The sequence below is a fragment of the Meles meles genome, chromosome 3 (genome assembly GCF_922984935.1).
Source record: "Meles meles chromosome 3, mMelMel3.1 paternal haplotype, whole genome shotgun sequence".
Lineage (NCBI taxonomy): Eukaryota > Metazoa > Chordata > Mammalia > Carnivora > Mustelidae > Meles > Meles meles.
In genome coordinates, this window is record NC_060068.1 from 153,611,479 (window position 1) to 153,636,765 (window position 25,287).

General features: G+C 42.7%; 1 protein-coding gene across 2 annotated transcripts in view; it reads right to left on the minus strand.

The window, feature by feature from the left end:
* Positions 1-25,287, minus strand: part of EGFLAM (EGF like, fibronectin type III and laminin G domains) — a 177,645-nt gene that overhangs the window by 73,359 nt on the left and 78,999 nt on the right. For both annotated transcript variants that reach the window (XM_046001092.1, XM_046001091.1), the window contains exons 5-7: positions 24,116-24,233; positions 22,568-22,703; positions 4,571-4,737 (exon numbers count right to left, since the gene is read on the minus strand). In XM_046001092.1, the coding sequence (XP_045857048.1) occupies positions 4,571-4,737; positions 22,568-22,703; positions 24,116-24,233 (421 nt within the window). The remainder of the gene's footprint in view (positions 1-4,570; positions 4,738-22,567; positions 22,704-24,115; positions 24,234-25,287) is intronic.

Here is a 25,287-nt window from a genome sequence, read left to right on the forward strand (position 1 = left end):
AGGTATGGGACATGTCTCGAGGAACCCCAGTATGCTAAGTAGGTCTCTGGGGAGACAGACAATGAAAGACAAGGGTTCAAATCTCAGAGCAACACCAGACACAATCAGATTCACTCACGGACATTCATATGGTGAGGGTATAAACAGATACACAACCAACACCAGCAGCAATGTCCTAGTGGGCAGGAAGGCAGAGACCAGAAAAGGGGGAGGCGGGGAGAAGAGGGAACGTCATAAAACCAGGTCTACTCTAGAAATTTGACTGATTTGGGCCAGGTGGGTTGTTTCAGCTCAGTAGAAGAGAGTGTTTCTCCAACTACTGTAGTAAATGGATGGTGGGGGGTTTGGGGGAGCATGTGGCGAAAACCAAACCCATACTGGACATCTCACACCTTCCTAGCAATCTCTGAAGGTCGAAGACCATAATTAGGTTACCTAAAACCAAAGGAAAAATGCGCTCAAATTTAGCATAGAAATGTTAAAGCGTATTCAAATGATCAAGAAAGAACACAGGAGTAAACATGGGTTTGGTCAGAAAATGTCTCTCCCTTCCTCACCCCTATTAGCAACTTGTGCACTTTTGATCACTGGACTCTCTCAAAGTCTTCTTTTCCAACCTTTAGTGTCTTGAACGTAAACCCCCAGATTTTGCTCTCTTCCTTCCCTCCCCCTCCTCCCTCCCTCCCTCTACTCTACTTTTTCACTTCTGTGACACATTGCAATTCTGGAGTTGGACTTTTCCTGTGAACCTTGCCAATGGGGAAACCTGGTGGGTTTCTAGACTCCCTTTCTCCTCCATCTGCTCTTGAATTCCCCAGACAGTGGCTGGAGAAAGTTTCCAGCCTCCAAAGTAGTCCTGAGCTCTTGTCTGAAGTCACATTTAGTTATTCACATACTCGATAAATATTTATATGGAGCACCTACTTGGTACAGAGTGTTGGGGACACAGCCTTGAGCAAGGCATTCCAACTCCACTACGAAGCTTATCCCAGAGGAGGGATGCAGATACCACAATGGCTTTAGGCAGTGAAAGTGCTCTGGGGAAATTACAGCAGGAATGGGGCTGAGGTGAAGGGGGGTTCAGTGAAGCCTGTCTGAGGAAGGGACATCTGAGCTAGGGGAGTACGAGCAGCAGTCAGGGAAAGGTCTGGGAGACAGAGTTCCAGGCAGAGGAAACAGTGGGTACAAAAGCCTCAAGGCAGGAAAGAACAAAATGGTGTTTCTGAGGAACAAAACAGAACCTTCCACTGGGATGGCCCTGAAAATAGCAAATGCACGGCAGTGAAGAACTTACTGGTTCTTTATCTGACTAAATAATGAAGATAGAACATGAGAAATTAAGTGGCTGAGGGTGATCGGACCAAATTCCAATCCCAGCAAAGGTTATGTAACCCTACAGTTGGCCAAACATGTGAGTTCTCTTTCATTTCCTTTCATCTGTCTTTGGGAAAACGAAAGAAAAAATTTGGCTTTTTTCTTCTACCATTTCCATTATTCCCAGTTTGTGCCCTCTTTTACTCTTTCTATCCTTCTCAACCCAGCTAAGCCTGGATCCCAGCCAATAAGTGGTCACCAGATGGGGCCAACACGTGTCCTACAAAGTCACACGTGTGCGCCTGTGTCCTTGAGGCTCCATAGAGCCCCCTGCTCTGACAGGGTACTTTCTGAGATAAATCTCAGGGGAAAAGCACACCACCACGCAATAAGGCAAATGATAGTGTTGTTGGTATTTCTTTCTTGAAGAAAAACAAAATGAGCAGGATGAGGTAAGGAGTGGCAGACTGTGACCTCGTGTTTGCATTTCCTCAGGGGAACAGAAGAGGCCCTGATATGTGTGGAAGGTCACCAAGGAGAGGATGCACGAAAATACAGGGGAGCATCACTCTTACTCAAGGTCACCAAAATGATTCTATTTCTCGTTAGAGTCCCTGGATCCTGAAACATCTTAATATTTTCTTCCCATTCTACTCGTAACTTGGTAGAGCTGAGGTAAGATGTGGAAGTTGGGCACACCGGGCACCACGCCGGAGAAGCCATCACACCTTTGCTCTTCCTCACTCCGGGTGAGCACCAAGGAAGGAGAACACTGGGCCCCGACTTTCACGGACCACACACACTAGCAACTGAGAGCCACCAAGGGCCCCTCTGAGCAGTGATGGGGCTAATAGGGTCTGACATTAACAGGCCAGGGGAAGTCAAAGCCCTGTCAGTAGAGCTGGGATGGTATGTCTCCGTAGGAAAGGAGGTGGGTGCAGGCCTAAAGGAGGCCACAGAGGGGCCCAGCCTGTGGTGGCGTCCGGGGTGGGGTCTCAAGGATTCCCAGTGGGCACTCTCCACTTTGGTGGTCGGTGTGAACATTCTGTTCTGAAGTTCATCACTGAGGAAGCAAAGAAGGTACTACATACACCAAGAAAACGCCTGTGAGACAGACCCTGAGGTAAGGAGGAGGAGGGGCGATGAGGACTGGGGAATCCCCAATAGGCACAAATACGGGTCTCACAAATCCCTTCAGGGGGGCCTTCAAAATATTTCACCACTGGCTTGGGTTCCAACCAATGAGAAGGGCTGCCGGCTGTCAATGCTGACAATTCCCAGTGGATTTCAAGCCTGCCTGTATGTTTTATTCCCATTTTTGTCTGTACTGTATACCTCGCAAGTTAAAAAAAAATTCTATAGGTTTGTTCTGTGCGGGCCAACGTCCTTAGTCCATAGATCCCATAAGAACTATTTCCTGTACTTTTTAAATTGCTGACCCTCCTGTGCTCATGCTACTTTGCAGAAGAAAAGTAAGAACCTCCTTTGATTTGAATCTGGCCCAAGGAAGTGGCTTTGCAGTCAGCTAAGCTTGAGTTCAAATCCTGCCTTTACAATGACTCTTCTTGGCAGAATATGGAACCTTTCAAAGACTCGAGTTTTAAAAATTTATAAAAAGGGATACTGTGCTATGGTGAGACTACTGCATCACTGACCTGTGCCCCTGAAACAAAGAATACATTATATGTTAATTTTAAAAAAGTGAAAAAAAAATAAAAAAAAAATAAAAAGGGATACTATTCCTCCAGTGCAGCGCTTCTGCGAGAATCAACACTGAGGGGCAGCTGGGTGGCTCCGTCGGGAAAGGGCTGACTCTTGGTTTGGCTCAGGTCACCATCTTGGAGTTGTGAGATCAAGCCCTGCATCAGGCTCGTCACTCAAGCCTCTCCCCGCCCCCGCACCCCCCATCCTCTCTGCACGTTCTCTTTTGGTCTCTCAAATAAGTAAATAAATTTAAAAAAACCAACAGAATTAGCATGGAATCTCCTAAGTAATGTGCTCAGTGCAGTGCCTGGCTCATGGGAGGTTTTTGCAATGGTAGCCCTGAAATTGAGAATTTATTTTCATTCAGATAAGTGCTAATTGGTAATTAGGTTATTTTACATATGCGTTTGGGAAACTAATAATCTAAACTAATAGCAAAATAAGAAGTGTGAATGTGGCAGAATACAGGGTTTTCTAAAATATTTGAAGCAATCATGAGGAAAAAACTCCCAACTGAAATACCACTTATGGTATCTCATGCCTTCCTGAAACCAACCCTCTAATCAATTCTATTTCTGTTTTCCTGATTAGAGTAGCTGTATATATGTAAAACACAGTTAAATTTTATTTATTTCAGAATATTTCACAGTTGAGAGTTCTCACTGAATCAGCCCCCACCCTGACCCATAACTATTTTGCAACGATACAGTCTTAGTTCACACAGGAGACCAATCGGAACGTAACGTTATGTATCTGTGAAGAAATTCACAGATTTTTTTTTGCCTCAGACCTCCCCACCACGGTGCTCTAAGTTTCCGTCAATGTCATTGTGCCCCCATTTCCAAAACACAAAGATTTCTAAGCCAGGGTTGGCCAGGTGGTCTAAGTAGTCGACATGTGGTTCTTACCTGAATCCTGCAGGAACTTCTTCAACCCCAGACCATAATCAGAATCTGAATTTTCACAAAATCCCCGGGTGATGTGACAGCCAGTGGCCCAAGCTTCCTCAAGCTCTCCCAGGGAGGCATTATGACAAACAGGAACCTTTGCCACAGGACGACCCCCAGCTACATGCCAGCGCCCCAGTGACTTCGATTCTCCCTATCATTCGGCGAGGCTGATTTAACTTGAGTGTCCTTGGTTATGGAGATGAACTAAAGCCCCGAGGAGTCTGAGAGCATTATTTTTTTGTTTTCTCCAGATGAACCCATTTTCTCAAAAGATGCAAAGGCCAGGAGGTGGGGGGAGGCTGCACGTCATCTTGGTATGTGGTTTGCTCTGTAATCGTGAAAGAACACTGCCCTGGGACTCCCCAAGGGCGAGGCAGAAATAAACCTTCTGCTGACCTCCTGTACATAGAAACAGCCCGTGTCCCTGTGGAGAGCCTCGAACTTCCAAAGTGCTGAGAAAAGCACAGCAGCAAAAGCTGAGGATAACCTCAGGGCGGGTTGTCCCTCTGCAAGGCACTAAGACTCCCCAGGCACGCAGGTCCTCACCAGGCAACCTCAGCAAAGCAGCTATGTCTGTCCTCCTGAAGGGCCAGGGTACTCACAGAAGGTCCTGATGGTGTCGCTGGGCTGGCTGCGGGGGCCGCGGCCATGGGCGTTCACAGCCCTCACTGTGAACTGATAGCTGGTATCCGGATCCAGGCCCTTGATAACCATGGAGTCCATCTGGATCTGCTCTTGGATTAAGGTCCAACTCGTATCCAAATCTGGCCTTTATTGATTATAAAAACAAAACAAGAAGCCGTAATTCAGGAGGAGCAAAAGGGAAGGGCAGCTTGCCAGCCATGTAAACTGACCACATTCGGACTTGAGCAGCAATGCTTATAAAAGCAAATTAACTCTTCCCATCTAAAAGTCAGCTTGATTTTAAATCATAGGTCCTAATTATTAGGTCCCTGCCAATAAAAGCAAGTAGATGATTTTTAGGGTCAGTTTAAAGCACGGTTTCAAGATCATCTGTTTTTCCTCGGCATGGTTTCCTTGACTATGGTGAAAAGGTCCGCACACAGGAGTTCATTCTCAAGGACTTTTGCCTTCCAGATGTTTCATAAACAAGCCTTCCCCTAACCGTCCCCATTCCCAGGGGTCAGGAGGGCCCAGATTCCATCTATTCACAATCTGTGCACGAAGTAAACAAATGCAAGTTTTATAGGGTGACTAATTCCATGAGCTGCCATGGGAAAACCCAAGAAGACAGGTCACGGCCATTCTTGCGCTTAATGAAATTGTGCACAACTGTGCCAAGTCGCTGAATTTTCATACGTTCTTCTAAAAACCCTATGGAGAATGCAGACCCTCGCCTAGGGCTCCCACCTGGCAGGCGATCAGCAGAGGGTAAGGGGTACAAACTCTGTGGTTGGAGAAAGCCACTCAAATCCTGCCTCTCCTACTTACCAGCTGCTATTGAACTTCTCTAAGTAATGAAAGGACTTATCCAAGAAGACTGTCAAGAAGATTAAATGAACCTATATCCTCGGCAGAGTGCCTGGCATCATGTAGTAAACACTTGGCATACTTTGGCCATTATTTAGGGAACTTACCCACATCACCGAGCCAGTAGACGACCCAGGTCACCTGCTTATTACTCTATACCCGTGTGCACCAGGACGGTACCCCTAGCCCCACAGTGAGTCAGCTCTTGAAATACAGTTCATCTGAACGAGTGAGATGGGCCACGAGGGTAATGTATATGTTGGATTTCAAAGGAAGAGAAAGAATGTAAAATATCTTACTGATCACACGTTGTGAGGATAATATTTTAGATTCAGAGGGTTAAAATATATGTTATTAAAATTAAATTAAAATTAAACACACCTTTTTCTTATTGTCTCTTTAATGCCACTATTAGAAAACTTCCAATTTCACATAGGGTTTGTATTAAATTTCTACTGGATAGCGCTGCTCTATAGGGCAATATCCCAGCAGGGAGAAGAGCACTCCAGGTAATAAGAACTCCAGAATGAAACTTGGGGGGGGTGCCTGAGTGGCTCAGTCAGTTAAGCTTCTGCCTTTGGCTCAGGTCATGGTCCCAGGGTCCTGGGACCGAGCCCCACATCGGGCTCCCTGATCAGGAAGAAGCCTGTTTCTTCCTCTCCCTCTGCTTGTGCTCTCTCTCTGTCTCTGTCAAATAAATAAATAAATAATTTTTAAAAAAGAAAAAAACTTGGAAATGATGGTACATGGCTGTGGGATGGTCTCCAGGGTCTAATCGAGCGGGTGTTTTGTTATCACAGCTAAGAATAGCTACATTTGTCAAGTGCTTGTAAAGAACCAATCTTGTTCATAGTATCTATGCAGGAGATACTAATATTAAACACCTCTCTCTTCTTATTTTTACAGAGGAAACTGAGGCATTAAGTGAGTAAGTAACTTGCCCAAGTTCACACAGCTGATAAATGGTGAGGTCAACATGGGCAGAGAGGGAAAGGCTGGATTAAGAAGATCCTTGATACTGGATGAAAACTAAAGGCTGGTGCAGCCACTCTAGAAAACAGCATGGAGGTTCCTTAAAAAATTAAAAACAGAGCTACCCTATGACCCAGCAATTGCACTACTGGTTATTTACCCCAAAGATACAAATGTAGTGATCCAAAAGGGCATATGCACCCCAATGTTTACAGCAGCAATATTCACAATAGCCAAACTGTGAAAAGAGCTGAGATGTCCATCAACAGATGAATGGATAAAGAAGATGTAAGATATACACACATACACACGCACATGCACATATCATATATATATGATATATAATGATATATATATTATATATCAATCATATGACATGATATATAATATATATAATATATAGATATTATATATCGTATATCAATCATATGACATATGATATATATCATATGGCATATGATATGATATATATATGATGGAATATTACACAGCCATCAAAAAATGAAATCTTGCCATTTACAACAATGTGGATGAAACTGGAGGGCATTATGTTAAGTGAAATAAGTCAATCAGAGAAAGACAATTATCATATGATCTCACTGATATGAGGAATTTGAGAAACAAGACAGAGGATTATAGTGGAAAGAAAGGGAAAATGAAAGAAGACAAAACCAGAGAGGAAGATAAACCATAAGAGACTCTCAGTCTCTGGAAACAAAATGAGGGTTCCTAGAGGGGAGGGGAGTGGGAGGGATGGGGTGGCGGGGTGATGGACACTGGGGACAGTATGTGCTATGGGGAGCCCTGTGAATTGTGGAAGACTGATGAATCACAGACCTGTACCCCTGAAACGAATAATACATTATATGTTAATTAAAAAAAAAAAAAAGGGAAAGAAGACTTGGGGCAATTGTGGTTAGGAGGCTATTCTCCATCCTTTAGCTTGCTTCCTGACCACTCCTCAGCTGTTCGATCGTTAAATGCCTCTGCTCACAGATATTTAAGGGAAGGCAGAAAGCAAAAAAGAGTGATGTTTATCCTTCATGAACAACTTAGCAGGCAAGGAAGCAAGACTTATTTTGCTGAAAGGAGACGCCTGGATGATCCATGGATCTCTCGAATATGTGCTTGCCTCATTTCTCACTGGCAGGAATTAAAAGCCAAATGGAGTCCTTAAGCCCCATCAAAGATGTTTCCTCAAGCTCACCACGCAAACAAGGAAGTCTGTGGGGCCCACATCCCATAAGAATTCATCTGTTTGGAGAAGCAGCGGTCATGGGGCGTGCTCACTGGAGGAAGCAGGGCTCATTTCTCTTTCTTGATATCCTTTCCCTAAAGATGGACTTCTTGTATAAACTAACTCTGTCATCAAAGAGAAAATCTCAGTGAGTGGACGGAAGCACATTTACAAACTCAAATTAGAACAAAATCACATCACAGAGGAAAGCCACCAGGGATACCTAAAAGTTGAGAGAAAAGATGTGATCTTTAGCTAAAACGTTCCTGTTCTTTGCTAAGCTTTCCGGTGGCATTTATAGAGGAAATGACATGTACCTGCTCTCAGAATGTGCTACTGTTTACCCAGGACGGCCTGCAAATATCTGCTACAATCTTCAGGTGGAAATGACAGGTAGAATTATTGTATTTGCTCATTTAATGCAGGAAAGCTATCTTTTCAGAGAAGAAGAGATTGAAATCATTAACATTTAATTCATGATGTCAAGTGAGAGAGCAAAGCTCATGCGGATTGAATACCCGTCCCAAACCTTTAACATTTTGCCTCTGATTTTGTCACAGTTTACATTTAAATGTTTTTAGAGTCTCTTCAGGTACAAAAGTGCAAAGTGAAGTTGAGAGAGAGATAACCAGGCCAAAGGATTGTGTTAGAGCACCTCAAACAACAGCTTTAGCTTTCTCCACTGAAGAAGATCATTCTGTTCTGACTACAAAGTGGCTAGTCAAATCCTCATAACCACACTGGCCTGCCAACTTCCCCATCAGCAAAAAGGCATGTGGCCGGGGAGTAAACCCGGAATGTGCTGCCATCCCAGGCAAAAATGGGCAATCACCAGCCTGGTGGGCACTTTAAACACTTTTCCACATAATAGGATAGGGTTGGGTTGGGCTTCCCACATCCCAGGAGATCAAATGCCTTTGAAAGGTGTTTCAGCAGTGGAAGGAGGGTCTGATGGGGCAGATACACTGCAGTCAGCAAAACCCCATTACTTGACACAAGTCATTGAGACTCACTGGTTCATTCTCATGGGAAGAAGCTCCACCGGTGATGTTAGCATCCAGCCTGGTTATCAGATAACTTACAGATCAGCTGGTCCAGATGTCTGAGGGTTCTCAGAAATTACATGCAAGATTTTACGTGTGAGCATCATTTCCGTTCCTACGTAAAGTATCCTTAGCTTCTTATCAGTTTCTCAAAGATAATCATGACCCCCAATCTTTAAGAGTCCCTGATCTAGTCCAGCCTCTCATTCTACCCATGTGAACACTGAAAAAAGGTAATTTATCTGAAGTCATAGAACCACTGGGTGGTATATTTTTCTGTCTTATTTCCTTTTTTGTGGCATTTTGACTACCTTGCCTATTGCCAATTTCATCTAATGTGGACATTCATTTTTCTTGGTACCATCAAACCCAGCAGGTGGCTGCCTTGGGCTACTCAACTGGGATATGATGAATTCTCATCAGGGCATCCATGACAGAAGCTATATTCTAGGAGGCTCCAAGGAACTATAAAGTCAGTTCCATTCTTAGGGAGTTTATAACGTAATTGGGAAATATTATATCAAGGATCAGTAAGAAGCCAGTGCAAAATAGCATATTTCAAGTGTTATACAACTGACCCTTGAACAACATGGGGGGTGAGGGGTGATATCCTTGTGCAGCTAAAAATCCATGGGTAACTCTTGACTCCCCAAAAGCTTAACAGCCTACTACTGACCTTATCAACAGCTTTAAGTCAATTAACATATATCATGTATGTTCCATAGTACTAAACTCTCTATTTTATAATAAAGTAAGTTAGAGAATAGATAATGTTATTAAGAAAATTATAAGGAAAATACATTTACAGTACTGTATTTATCATAAAAAGAACAGAAGTGGACCTACGAAGCTCAAACCCATGTTGTTCAAGGGTCAACTGTATTTGAATGGCTCAGTGTGAACTGGAATGCTGGGGAAGGTCAAGGAGACCAGGAAGAAGTCTAGTTAGATTTCAGATGTATTTGGGTTTTGACCACTGAAAAGGAATAGAGTACCTGTGTATGGAGAAGAGACAAGAACAACATGAGTTCGCTGTGTGATCTGACCACATTAAGCACTAGCTACATGGAAAATATAGTGTGGACTATCCAAAGACAATACAGGTCCTGGAAATGAGTGATCAATGAATCTATCTAAAAGATGGGTATAACATAAAAACACTAGCTGTAAGTAGGGAAGTGACTTTATGACACTCCTGTGCATATCACACTTAGTCAAAGCTTTCCTTATCAACCTCTACTTAACCAACTGGTCAAATTAACCAATGATCTTCACTTGTTCCCTCTAATTCAGCTAGTGGCTTGTCAAGAGTCAGTTGTGTTCATTCCTAAATTTCTTTATGACTTTAATGTTTGTTATTTAATTATATAAACTCATGAATATGAGTAAAAAAAAGAGAAGTGAAAGCTATGTTAAATGTTTTTGAAAGACTTGAAAAAGCTGAACATAATGTTTTTGAAAGACTTGAAAAAGCCTTTGATGTGGTGTGTATGTGTGTGTGTATTTAATTATATGTAATGAAATATTATTCAGACACGAGAAGAAAATTCTGCCATTTTCAGGAGCACAGATAAAATGAGGACATTATGTTAAGCGAAAACAGGCAGACAAAGACAAATACTGTATGATTTCACGTTCATATATGGACTCTAGAAAAGTTGAACTCAAAGAAGCAGAGAATTGAATGTTGGTGGCCAAGGACTGGAGAATGTAGGACGTATAAGAGATTGGTCAAAGAGTATAAACTGTCAGATTTAAGATGAATAGTTCTGGGGATCTAATGTACATTGTGGTGATTATAGTTAATAATAATGTATCATATTCTTGAAATTTGCCAGGAAAGTCGCTCTTAAGTGTTCTCAACACATGCATGCACACACATAAGGGTAACTATGTGAAATAATGGATGTATTAATTAACTTGATTGTGGCTATCATTACACAAATGTGTACATATATTAAATCGTATTATACACCTTTAAGAAACCACATTGTACGATCTAAATCTGTACAATTTCTATTAGTACCTCAACTAAATCATACCTCAACAAAAGTAAGAAGAAAATCTAAAATAACCAGAAGAACTTTAGGAAATGCAAATAGTTGCCTGGGAAGTGGCCTTACAAATAAGATGCATGACAGAATAAAAATTCAAAATGATCTCCATATACAGAAACACCAGGGAAAAGCCAGTTCAAATGGTAAATGTAAAATCTTATATTACATTTGGCTTTTTTTGTTTTGTTTTGTTTTTTTAAGCTAACGGGACAGATATAAAGAGAGAAAACCAGATGTGGCAAAAATCCATGGGGAAGGCAGGGGGCATAAAACTGGACTTTAAAAATTGGTCACACACTCAATATGAATTCTCTGGGCAAGGTGCTGTTGAATGGCCCCATGCCCATACCCTGGGGAGATGTAGTATTCTAGGCTGATCACTTGCCAGGAGGTGATCTGGACTCTTCTCCACTTGACACAGAGTTCAAAGGGCTGGTATTGCTTGGCTCCAGACAGTGAGCATCGGACCGTGTCTTTCATGTGTGCCAAATGGAGATGGTAAAGCCACCTACGTGTTGTCCATAGTGGACTAGGCGGTCTGGTGGTTCCTTACAGGGAAGCCAGTGGCAGCACTCGTCCCTCGACATTAAGGGAAACCCTTCCTTGATGGCACTTAGGAATGGTTGACAATGAAGCCAGCTGCCTTAAAACGGTTCAGCTCTGCATCAATGGCTATACTGAAGTGAAGCTGGATGACCACCAGGGATGGAACAGAGGCTTTCTGAACAGGAGAGCACGTTGACTTTATTCACTAACTCTAACAGATTTACAGTAACAAATACGTCTACACACAGTAACCCAGTATAACCATAATAGAGGTATGTATGCATAAGACTTGCATATGAGTACAAAACTAAAAAAAAAAATTTCAAGGAAAAATATTTATCCTTATTCTATTCACTTTGCTCGTTTCTTTCGCTTCTTTTCCTTTTTTTTTCTCTTCCCCAGCTGGTAAGAACCCACTAAGTCGATCTCACCACCCACTGAATTGTCATGAACCCGTAATCTGAAAAACACTGGAATCGAAGTAGTTTTCTTTTTTCCTAGAACAGTTAAGTTGGAGCTTTCAACTCTAAAATTCTAAGAATAAAGAAAGCACATCTGGTCAGCCACGGAGAGAAATCTATGGCTTACTGCGTCATACAAAGTGGCAAACGAAGGCGGTCTCACTCAAAACATGCTCCGGATACATCATGCTCTCAGGCACTGTCTTTCAGTCTTTGAATGAGCCACGTAAGACACACACGGGACACTGTGACCCAGGACACAGCACGCATACGCACACACCCACAACGGAAACATACGTCTCATAAAATAATCCCTAGTTTCACTATGTGTGATATTTTCTGATACCCTTCTTCTGTTCTAATTCACTTTCGAAAAACTCTCCCTCGTGCCTCCTCACCTGGTCTCACTACCTCCTAATCAGTAACTAGTCCCAGTTTGAGAACCCTTTCTCTAGTCTATGACCATACCACCCTGAACGCGCCCGATCTCGTCTGATCTCGGAAGCTAAGCAGGGTCGGGCCTGGTTAGTACTTGGATGGGAGAACCCTTTCTCTAGAAAGCTGGAGCCGGGCTGAGGAAGGAAGTGCAAACATCAGACACTAACTAGGAAACTGGGCTAAGAATGGTTAAACTAGGGAAATACTTTTGAGAATGGAATTCATTGGTGCAGAAAGTGGTCCTCCAGGGGATTCGGCAGAACATCCAGAATGGCCTTGACAGTAGAGGCCACTGGACTGGTCTGAGAGGGAGTGGACCAAAAGCCTAATTATAGTACGCTGGAGATACGTGAGGCCTCCTTCCCTCAGCATCCGACCTATCATCCCACGGTTTAATGTTTTCGGGAGAACCTTAGATGACTGGGAGGCTCCTTTCCTAAATATTTTCCTTCATGTTACTCCTTCTAAGCATCATCTCAGAAACAGAACTACTCTGCTCAGGTCTCTCCCATGCCTTAAATATTACACTGATTATACCACCTTCTCATTTTATATATATATCCTTCGTACTAGGCTGTGAGCTCATTAGGCATGCTGATTGTGTTGCTCATCTCTGTGTTCCTGGGAAAGTCTGGGCGATCTTTCAAAAATGCAAATACTATCAGTCTCTCTCCTGCTTAACACTCTCCATAGCTCCCTATTTCCTTTAGGACAAATGTGAGCTCTGTTATTACGCCTTTCTTGCTCATAGTCTGACTCTTTCTTGCTTGTGGCAAGGTATTATGCCTCTACTCATCTAGTCTTATCTCTTGCCTCATAGAACTTAAGACTTTCTAAGCAATCCCAGGAATATTTTCCTCTTGCCTCCAAGCCATCACTCAAGTAGTTTCTTGTGTCTTGATTCTTTTCATGCTGTGTCTTCCCTCTCTTTTTCCTGGTTATCACCAAAGTGTCCTTCTTAGCTTCTGTAAGAAGCCTTCCCAGACTCCTTCAAAACTGTGTCAGATGTCAAGCTGGTATTCCTCTAGGCCCCTGGTCCCTACCCCTGCCTGTACCACTCACCGCTTGAGACTACACCCTCCTCTGCCTTCCCCACTGGATTGTCGAAGCAGGGACCGAACTGTTTGACCCCTAAATCTCTTGTATGTGCTTTGCACAAAGAAGATATTCAATATGTGCATGTCTGGATGAACACAGGCACACACCAGGTATCTGATAATGGTTGGGTAAGATGAATTGAAACAGCTTCAAAATTTGACCTTAAGAATAACATGATGTCCTAAATCAGGGGGTGGAAAGCTTCAGCCTGTTGCCCATTTTTGTAAATAAAGTTTTTTGGGGACACAATCATGACCATTTGTTTAGGTCTTGTCTATAACTGCCTTCTTGCTATGGTGGCAGAACTGAGTGTTGAGACAGAGACCATAGAGCTGGGAAAACGCAAAATACTTACTATTTGACCCTAAGAAAAAAAGTTTGCCAACCCCTGATCAGAGACAACAGTCTTTACCTTTGTGCCACTTACTGTCTGAGGAAGACTTATAAACCCGTCTCAGAATAACATTTTTAACTGCATCAAACAAAATACTTAGGATCAAAAAAGATACCAATTATATTGAAAACACAGATCTAAACAATAAATATTATGATTATGATAATAAGACACACATCTTTATTAATACATTAAGTAACGATACCTAGCAATGCACTTAGTAAGTACAATTATTTCAAAGTAGTGATCAGCATGACTGGAACCCTGAGATATGTATAACAGTTGTAATGGGATAAGAACATACTTGTGATTCCAACAGTGACAGAGCCACAGAAATTGCTAATACTACTGTGCTCTGTTGACCACAATTCATATTGGAAGGGAACATTCAATTTCAGTTGATAAGCTAAGAATGTAATTTTTGTCCAACCAAAGTCCAAGGACCCCTTGAATTCTCTTCATGGGCCCCTTGGGAATCTACACACTGCAGATGAAGAGAAGAGACATGATCCCACAGATTATCCAGGGCAAACACAAGAGGGGAAAAGAAAACCTCACACATGGAAGAGCCTCTGATTCTCTGTCCATTTCACAGACTGGTTTTATGCAGGATTTGCTCCGTACTAAAATGAATTGCCGAGGAAAGTGAAAAACCACTAAGTAGTCACAGATAAAAAAATAAATAAAAAGATGCATTATTTGACCTTCAGCTTCAGCCTTCTTCCTTTATTTATGAATTGGTTCAACCCAACCAAACGACAAACAGATGGATAGAATGGGGTGATGATAAACTCAGCTGGCAATGTGTCCCAAGCAGGACAACTGGAGAGCACACTTTCATTGACAGTTTACAAATGGTTCCCAATGCGGTTGCACAAGAACTCAGTTTATGTGACCTCCCATCAATCTGACCAGGGATTACATCAGGGTAACTCATGGTAGGAAGGATGGAATCCTTAAGGGATCAAATCATAAAACTGTAGGTCAGACCTCTGCAAAAACATTCAGGACCATCTTTCCCTTTGAGCCTACGTGGAGGAGCTTGCTGGCTTCCAGAATGGCTGGGATCAGGCGTTAGTCTGGAAGGTGGTTCTAAGATCTTGGTGGAAACTAAAGATAAGAAAAGGGAATTTTTTTGTGAAGTGCCATTTGTTAATATGAAATCTCAGCTGACATCAAGCAAGTCCATTCTTGCTTATTTCTAATTCTGGTGGTGGTGGTAAGGAAGGCTTATACTTAAATGGCACAACTTCCTAAACACTTCTTGAAAGGAAAGTAAGATTTCTCGTTTTTTCTTCCCCGTTATTCCCCAAATTAATTAACTGTATAAGAACAATTCTTTAAATATTTTAAGCTCTGTGCTTTTGGGGGCAGGAAAACCAACACAGGGCTACATCACTGTTAAATATTGTAGCCATTTGCCCAATTACTGCTATAAATTCTAGTAAAATGCTATGAAAAAAGTTGGCAATTCATTTACATATTATGAAGAGCTCCAAAACACAAGTTATAATTCAGTATGAAATAATAGAACAAGGGGAATTTCCACGTTAGTTTTATAGTATGTATTATTTGAAGCGTTGCCATATACCAATACTCCTTTAGTGACAAGAAAACAAAAGCAATAGATAACTTGGGATGGGGGGAGAGGAGAGAGATGTACGGTCAGGCTCATGTTGAGTTTTGCCTGGCTTACACTACTGTAGTTAGTAAGGTGTGTTGTGGCCTCTGAGATTAGTGGTAAAGGATTCATTGATCCCCTGTCTCCAGTTCATGTGTCAATACATTTCCATTTCCACGTGGCTTAGGGCAAAGAACCAACATTTATTTAAAAAAAAAATACCTTCCATAAGCTACCTTTCTATGTGCCGCACCAAAAACTTTTCATCCTCCCAAGCCTCTCCCGGTAGCCACTGTCATTATCCATGTTTTATAGTGGCTGAAAGTAGGGCTCAGAGAGCTTGAGGAACATGTGCAACATTCCAGCTAGTTTGGGTATCCTCTAAATGCAATCCCGTAACTGCTGTGTCCAAATGTTCACCAGCACCTATGCGACGCGTGGTGTGTTCACCCCAGGTTAGGTGCTAAGTTCTACAAAGGGGAGCAAGTCAAGATGTTGCCCTCATGTCCTACCGAGAAGGATAGACCTTGGGCAAGTAATTAACTACAAGTGTGCTGAGTGTCGCAAGGAAATGTTACAGGTGTACCTAACCCTGTCTGGGGAGGGGGCAGGGGTTCAAGGAAGGCTTCCTGGAGGAGGTGGTACTTCAGCAGTGTTCCTGAAGGATGAATAAGAGTTAGTCAGGTAAAGGGGCAGAAGAACTACCCTGGCAGAGAATGACAAACGTAAAGACTTCTAACCAGGAAAGAACAGGGATCTATACAAAAGCAGAAGATACCTATCTCCAAAGCCATAATAACAATGGTTCACACTGACAGAGCACTTTCGTGTGCCTGGACCTGTTCTGTACATTTCGTGAGCATCAATGCATTTAATCTCACAACTCCAGAGGCAAAGAGAAGTTAAATAATCCACTTAAGCTGACACAGCTTGGAAGTGGTCAGGGGGGAGGGTTGGACCAGGGATCTCGCTCCAGAGCTGATGCAGTACTCATCTTCGTCATGAGAACAGCGGTCACAGTCACTGGGATTCAGAGGGCAGATGGTCCGGCCTGATTTTACACATAAGGAAGCTAAGAAATGAAATTGAGCATTGTGCCCAAGTTTAGAGGCCAGCTCCAAGCTGTGTCCTCTGATCCCACATCTGAACAAATTCTAACTTGAAAGATGAAACCAAGAATTGGATACTAAGTCTCAATTCTTTCTTTATTAAGTTTTTAATTTCAATATAGTTACCATACCGTGTTATATTAGTTTCAGGTATACAATATAGTGATTCAACATGTCCATACAAGAACCAGTGCTCATCACAACAGGTGCATGCCTTAATCCCCATCACCTGTTTCACCCATCCCCCGAGCCACCCACCTCCCCTCTGGTAACCAAGAGTTTTTTCTCTAAAGTCTCAATTCTAAATGAGAAACTTTAACCTTTGGAGTCTGTGACCTTGACCATGAGTCAAATCACATCATCCCTTAAAACTACTCAAGGAAAATCCATAATCCATTCAGTTTCTATTCTGAATCCCAGATTTCATCTTCATTTTAGTAACAGCCTTTACAAGGTAACTTCCTGTGAGCAAACTAATTAAATTCATTTGTTACTTGCAGATTAAGGAAGAGTTTTTGATGGGATGGAAAGACAGATGACTTTGACAAAAATATCAATTTGTGAAATAATTTTTAAAATCCATCCAAGTGTGTATGACCTTAAGATTCTCAAGAAAAACCAATCTGTAGGCACTGCGATCAGCTTGGAAGCAGCCCTGTGTGAAGATGAATTTTGCAAGTCTTATTATGGAAGGCATCTGCAACAGAGCAGGGAATTACTTAAGTAGAAAGGTGTGAAAGGGAAAAGAGGAAACACACTGCTTTTTCTCCTTTATTAGTATAACTGTCTTGGGCTCAGACTGAGATCAACACTTCTTGACCAATGTCCTTAATACATACATAGAATATTTTGAACTTTCACATGGACTCCAAATAAGCCAGTGGTGACTTTTTTATTAAAAAGAGCCACTATCACTCATATGTGGAATTTAAGAAACAAAACAAATGAGCGAAGGGGGAGTAAAGAGAGAGAGAGGGGCAGACCAAGAAACAGACTCTTAACTGTAGAAAACTGATAGCTGCCAAAGGGGAGGTTGGTGGGGGGCTGGGTCAATGGTTGACAGGGATAAAGGAGGGCACCTGTGATGAGCACGGGGTGATGTACGGAAGTGCTGATTCACTATACTGTACACCTGAAATGAACAGTACACTCATGTTAATGAATTGGAATTTGAATAAAAACTAAAAAAAAAATAACAGCCACTGAAAGCTTTATCTACCCTTTCCAGCAACTGTCAATGCAAAGCTCGAATAATTTTAACCCATCATGTCACACATACAGAAAAACTATACTTAAGTTAAATGAAAACTTTTACCCACCTGACAGACAGCATACGTGGGGCATGGCACCCCAATTGGAACATCAGAGATAAAGAATATTTTTCCAGGCCTTTCGTTTTCATTGCCACCATAGTATATATTTTTTGCTTATGAGAAAGGCACTTACCCAGGGGAAATTCTTAGGCAGAAGGAGAAAAGTTTCTCAGATATTTATAGCCAAAATATTTCAAAACATAGGTAGCTATATTTATGCTTGGTTCTTATTTTAATAAACAGTAAGTATTGCTGCCCCCAAAGAAATTTTCAGTATCACTTTAGAAAAAAAAAAAAAATTCTCCTTCACCTCAAATGCAGGACTTTTTTGTTTTAAAAAACATAAAAGTTGTAAAAACACTGCAAAATGTCTTACAGCATACAGGCTTACTAGAATCTGCCTCTTCAAATGTTTTCTACACTGATGAAATATTTTACAAATCTACTCTTAGCGAGGAAGTGAAAAAATAACCCTCAGGCCAACTTCGGGGGAGATCAGAAGATTATGTTCATCTAAAGCTTCATCCTCCCTGAGCCAGAGACCAAGTCACTGAGAGCACGCTTCAGGGGGTCACCCTATGGATGTCCTCCATTTTTAAGGAGGCAGAAGTTGGATGAGAAATAAGAAATTTGCTTGGTCTTAAGCCTATGATTCAAGGGAGCACCATAAATACATAATGTCCACTTGAAATATCACCAAAACTAGCAAAGGTGCAGTCAGAACCCCCATACTCTGGCCCAGTATAATTTCTGCGGTTAATCTTTTATCAGCCAGTTAAATGCCTCTTTAAAAGCTTTTCAACAATTTCTTAACAATGCCTTTGACATCATCATCCTCACTGAATAAGAAGAACAACCGATGTATAAGCGCCTACCAAGGCAGAGAGAGGAAGGAGAAGCTCATCTTCCAGAGACAGGACTTACAGGAGAACTGAAATCTGAGGATAACTTCCGGCAGGAACCTGATTTCTACAGTTTCTGAGCCTTGGTTCCCAAAGGCCTGTCTCTTGGCTACAACAAGAAACTTTCAGCTCAAAGGCCTGTCCCAGGTGTTTGTGCACAAGGGGAGGTATCTGGGCAAAAGGAACTGAAATGTTAACATGAAGCAAATCTTTCTGGGGAAAATAGAATAATGACTAAAGACCCCCAAAAGCTTTTCATACTAATTGCAGTGTCTGATTTAGAGCTCACAAAGCTCTCTCTAAAGATATCCATGAGCACTCACTGGAATGGGATAGGCTCTGAGATGTTTACAAGTGAATATGGGGATTTATTCTGTGGCCAAACATTAAATACCACAAGTTGTGAAAGCTTTCATTCTGGAACAACAGCAAACAGCAGCCTAAGATGAGGCTTCACCGTTCCTTCCCAGCAGGTCTCTGGGAGGGCTGAGCCTATGCGCCTACCACCTCAGAAGGCGGATCACAGATGTGAAAGGGACATGTAGGGTTTCACAAAAAGAGCACTGGGCTGGAAGTCAGGAGATTTCTGATTGTGTTTCTGTCCCCAACCAGTCATTTTTACCTTGGCAAAGCAATTTAAGCACTTGAGCCTCAATTTCTTTCTTTGTAAAAGGGAAATCATGGTGTGGAGGGAAGAAAATGAATAGCCATTAAATGTCTATGATGTAGAAACACTTTGTAAAGACTGTAGCCAACAATTCTACAATGAGGGTTATAGCAGCTTGCTATTACAGAGGAGGACATGGAGGTTCTGAGGTAAAATCATTTGACCAGAGTCAAAAATTCTGGAAGAGATAATAGAGGCAGAAATCTTAGCATGGAGGCTGGATACAAGGGGCAGGAGCTCTCCCCATTCCACCATGTCCCTTCCATTTGGAACTCCAAAATGTCCAAGAACTCTAAATTCAAAGTTAGTTTTCCAGAACACTGTAAAGTTATATTTGTCAAGATAATTTTCTTTTTTAAAAATTAGCAGGTTGAAGTTAAAAAAAAAAAAATTAGCAGGTTGTTAGAATGGTATATAATTTTTAAATGTCGATACTTAAAAATCTAGGACCTAAACCCTCAAACGTTAGAGACTGTTCTGAATACTAAAGTGCATTTTTCTTGGTGAAGAAGGAGAATTATTAAATGTGGTTACGTAAGACCCCTATACACTATACAGCCTCATAGGTTTTAACATCTACAAAGCTCTTTCTCCTATGAGATTGCAGCCAAGCCTCCCGGCCACACACTGTAAGGCTGGAAGGTTATGACCCATATACTGCAGATAAGGACTGGAGGTCAGTGCTTGGGGGGCCCACATCACCTCCCTTCGTCCCACTTCTGGTTTCAGCAGCAGCTGCCATGTGGACCTGTCCTTTGGACAGGCAAGTCTGAGAGGAATTCTGCATACTTCAGGAAGAGTTCAGTGAAATCAAGCCCCCATGGAAGAAGACCCTGCGGCCTGCAGAAGTGACTTCAGGGACACAGTTATACATCCTCCTCCTTCCCTGTCTCCCTCTCCCCACCTTCTCATTCTTGCTTCCAAATAAAATAACCAATGTGCTCTCGAGCTCCTGTATCTGGTCAGCCTGTGGGGGGACCCCAAACTCTGAGAGGCGCTGAGGTTTCAGGACAGGAAGTCAGTTTACACCTGGCTTCCAGGCTGGCAAGTGATGGCAAAAGAGCTTTCTTCCAGTTCTTCTGGTTCTAAACTCAATGAATCCCTTTCATCGTCCACATTCAGTAGGGCACACGGGTTAAGAAACTTCAATTTCTACCTTTTTTTTTTTTAATTAATTTATTTATTTTTATTTGCTTATTTACAGCATAACAGTGTTCATTGTTTTGGCATCACACCCAGTGCTCCATGCAGTACGTGCCCTCCCTATTACCCACCACCTGGTTCAATTTCTACCTTTTGCCAATATGTCAGACTTAAAACCAGTTTTCAAAATACATGGTTTAGTACAACATTAAAAATAAATGATAACCATCATCTTTGCTGGGCGTTACATAGATGGTCTGCTGGGCTACCATGAAAAATTTTGCATTTCCCCAAATTTCAAAGTATTACATTTTGCTTTGCTGGTGGTAGACAAGTGCATTAGAAATGTTAAGTTCCCCTCAGAGTTTTAAGAATGAGCAAGCTGAAGTTTTAGGACTCTCAGTGTTTCATGTTTAACTACTACCAGAAACAGGATTAGAATCTTTTCTATCCCAGGCACACTCCAGCTTTGCCTACCAAATTTGTTCGGTAGAGGGCTGGTAGATAATCCTGAATAATGAGCATCGGTCTGGCGCTTTCCAGTGGGCATCCTCCCCCCCGCCCCATTTTCCCAGCATCTGCTTTGCCCCTTTTACATTAATAGCACCACAATTTTCCTTGGAGGAACCAACCCTTCTGAACTCTCTTAATCCATGTACTTTGGTGTAAATGACCCACTGGGCCCTAGTTCCAGAGCTCAGAATATGAGCAAAGGCCTGATCAATTAGTATAGCCTCTTCCCTGGCCACAGTGGTTGGCTCAGAGAGAAGGAACCCAAGGCTGGCCAGTTAGAGTGGACACTGAGACTCCAATGGGTCCACTGAGAAATGGCCACTCTTTTCCAGTGGGGAGTTACGCTAGAGGATGGCAAGTCTTTGGGGTCTGGCAGCCATCTTGCCACCACACCAGAAAAGCCTACTTGAAAATGCAGCCAATAAAGGTGAAAGCATAGCACAGAGATAGATGGAGACAAACGGCTGCTTTGGCACATATCAGATCCTCCCTGAACCTAGATTTGCCACTGGACTTGAGAGTCCCAGCAGTCACTACATTCCTGCCTTATCTTCCAGGCTTCCACCACCTGCTACTCAACAAGTCCTGCCTGAAACGAGCTCTGTCCTCATGCATTAAAGGGGCTCAGAGCAGCACTTCTCTGCAGAAACAAGGATCTATTTTCCACCATGGATGAGAAGGCTAGGAAGTCAAGCCACAGAGCAGGGCTAATCAAAATCTTGGCAGAATCAGTTGGTCCCAGCTTCAGACAGTCTCGGGAATGAGGTGCTGAACTAGTCTCTTTATGGGTCCATGAAGAAGCAGGTCTTAGACAACCACTACCACCTTTAATGGAGGGAACACTAATTCCCCACATCTGTGTGCAACTGCCAGCTGCTTTGGTTCACACTCCAACTCAGGTGGAGCTCAGAGGAAGGGCCTTAGATTAGGAACTCCTTTTGCTTGGTGTGTGCATGTATGTGTGTGAATGGGGGGGGTGCATGTGTGCCTTGTTTTTGTTTTTGTTTGTTTATTTTTGCTTACAATTACATAGCGGCATTGAGAATCCATGTTTTTCTGTCTGTAAGATTTTGGAAGAATTCCTCATTACTCTTCTACCCTCTGATAAGCTAAGTAACAAGAACTAGAGAGGTGGGTAAGAGAAAAAAGTGGAAACCAAACCAAGACACCTGCCTCACAGCATTAAGGATGTGGAGGAAACAATGACTTATATTTGTTTTTCTCCCCTTCCTCAAGAAAAATCACCATCAAATATTTAAACTTCAGATATAATGTTCCAAAGCCAGGGAGGCAAGTTTCAAGCTTGAAATGTGGGCAGGTGTGTTGGCAATGATGCCTGGGGAGTTTTCAGAGCCTAGGATAGTCCTGACGGTAGAGGGGAGATGAGGAAGATGTAGGGTGAGCACTGGGTTTACCAGATGACCCGGGTCTGAAGAGGTGTAAACAGAGTATAAAAGTATAAATGTAGGTCTTCAAGCCTTTGGCTTCTCTTAAATGCACGTGCAGTGGAGACAACTCTCCACATAGTATTCTGTCATGTTTGGAACACATGAGGTCAATACATGCTGTTTTTGAGTGTGACACACAAACTTACCTGATGAATTCCACAGAATAGTACTGAATCGGGGAGCTTCCTTCACTCCTTCCAGGTTTCCAAGACAGGGCCACCTCAGAATCTGAGACCACAGTGACGTGTGGCTGCTGGGGCGCTGTCGGAGGCAGGCAGGTATCTATGTGGGACAGCAAACACTTAGAGTTGACTGTGGTCTTTGCTGCTGAAGATGTTTAATATATAAAAAGCACATGTGCTTCCTACAGTTTAAACATCTCTATTCAGTATGGACATTGGGGAGGGTATGTGTTATGGTGAGTGCTGTGAAGTGTGTAAACCTGGCGATTCACAGACCTGTACCCTGGGGCTAATAATACATTATATGTTAATAAAAAATTAAAAATTAAAAAAACGAAAACAGAAACATCTCTATTCAGAACAGCCTCCAAATCCAAGCCAAACGAACACAGAAAAATAATCACAACTGAAAATACCATGTAAAGTTTGAAATGAGAACAGGGCTTCCCTCCTTCCCTCAATGCCCTGGCTGAAATCTAACTAAATTAAGACCACACAGTCAGCTCTGGGACACACAATAGTGCATACCCTTTAAAATCCTCAACTACACGCCCACCTCCTAGTAACCTTCCATCTTTGTTTGCATGTTGGAATGGACACTCGCAAGGAAAACGAAATACATAACATTACTGTCACTCAAGTTCAATTTTGTGTGCACGTGTGTGTGTGTGCATACGTGAGTGCACATGCGTGTGTGTGCTTATGTTGCCCCAACCATCAGAACGCATACCAATGGTAGGATGTTTGGGACATGCCCTCCCACCCTCATGTGTAAAGATGTAAGAATCACCCACAATCTTATCGCCCCAAGGAAACTGCTCTTACTATTTTCATATCCAGACTTTCACATCTCCTAGCCTTTACTTATACTATTGCTTATGCCAGAAACATTTTTTCTTGCTGTCTCTCCTAGAGGAATCCTATGTAGTTTTCAAACTTTGGGCCAAAAATATGGATCTTTCTAGAATCTTCCCTCAGACTTGAGGGTGGAGGAGGTCTCCCTCCTGAATGCTCCAGAGCCTGCTCAGATGGCCTGGAGCTGCTCACCTACCATCTGCTTCTCCCTCCACAATAAGCTTGTGAACGGTGATGATGGAGCCACCTCTGTCCCCTGGTGCCCAGCAAAGCACCACCTTAATGAGCCTTTGTTGGGTTCCCTTTGCCTATAAAATCTCCTCTCCCACTCTCCTTCCTCCCCTTCCTGATTCCCCCTTACTGGTCAGTCATTTTCCCAGGGAATTCTCACCTCACCCCTGCATGGGATCTCCTTTTACATGTTCTTACAGCACTAAATAGCATTTACCACCATCCATGACTACACCTTAACTAGGTAATGTCTTGACCCACCCCACTAAGTTTTGAGAGGACAAAGGCTATGCCCCTTTTGGTTCATCACCAGAGCCTTGCCCAGTGCCTGGCACATAGTAGGTCCTCACTGGTATACACTGAATGAAGGGATGAGTGAATAGCAGCCATTGCTTTTCTACACTTAATGAATTAAACCCATTTTACCTTGGGGCAAAGTGGTAACATGCTGAGGAGAGCTAAGCCGCCCTTTGCCAGTCTGGCTGTAAGCTGCTATGCTCACTCGATATTCAGTGCCTGGTTTCAAATCTCCGATCACTTCCTCCTGTCAATGACCAAACAGGAAATGCATCAATGACCAGAAGTTCTTTTCAAGAGAACCAGACAATTTCCAGAAGGACTGTACCTTGAGGCCCCTGTGAAACTGCTTATGACAGATTGCTTTGCTTTCTCTAGGATTGGCCAAGTTTTAAAATTGCAAAGAGGAAAACACCATCACATATCTCCAGAGAGTTACCCTTTACTGGCATCTATACACGGTTCGAGAACAGAGACTCAGTCGTCTTATCAGATCTTGCTTTTAACATTTGAGTTCCTTGATCAGAGTACTGAGCTGCTAGAATTCAGGGAATCATCTTTCCAGGGTTGGAATTCACCAGTTTTTTTTCTCCATTTGCACATCACAGATGTTCAGAGACTAGCCACAACAACAAACTGAGTTCTTGATTTGTACCGGTAAAGAAGGGTCTCAAACTTTGGTTCTCAAATTTTAGCTGCATCACAATCACCAGGAGGGCTTCTTAAATTGCTGGGCCTGCCCTCCCCCCACCCCGGGGTTGCTGATTCAGTACATGTGGGAAGGGGCCCGAGAATCTGCATTTCTAAGAAGTTTCCAAGTGCTGCTACGGGTCCAGGAACCCCACAATGATGAAGGATGTATATGAACTTCACCTGCACCATGTCCCTGACCAGAGTAGCCCCAGCTGGAGAAGACTTGCTCCGCTTCAGGCTTTGCTGAAAGCAATATGTCCCGGGGGCTACAGTGCTAACTAGGAAGAGGGAGTCTGGGTCCCACTGGTCCCAGCACACTACAGTGGAAAGGACACGGGCTTTGGAACCAATTAGTCTTTGGCTTGAATCCTGATTCTGCCACTTATTGCTAGCTGTGGCCTTGAAATTAAATCCCCTGAGCCTCAGTTTATTCCTCTGTAAAATGGAGATGATATAGAACTGTCTTGCATAGCTGTAATATTTGGGATAATGTGTGTAAAGTAGCTGGGATGAGGGATGTCCTCAAGAAATGGGTTGTCATGACTACTGTCCCGTGTGAGGCCCCTCCTCTTCCCTGCTTACCTACCTTCCACCACTCCTCTGAGGCC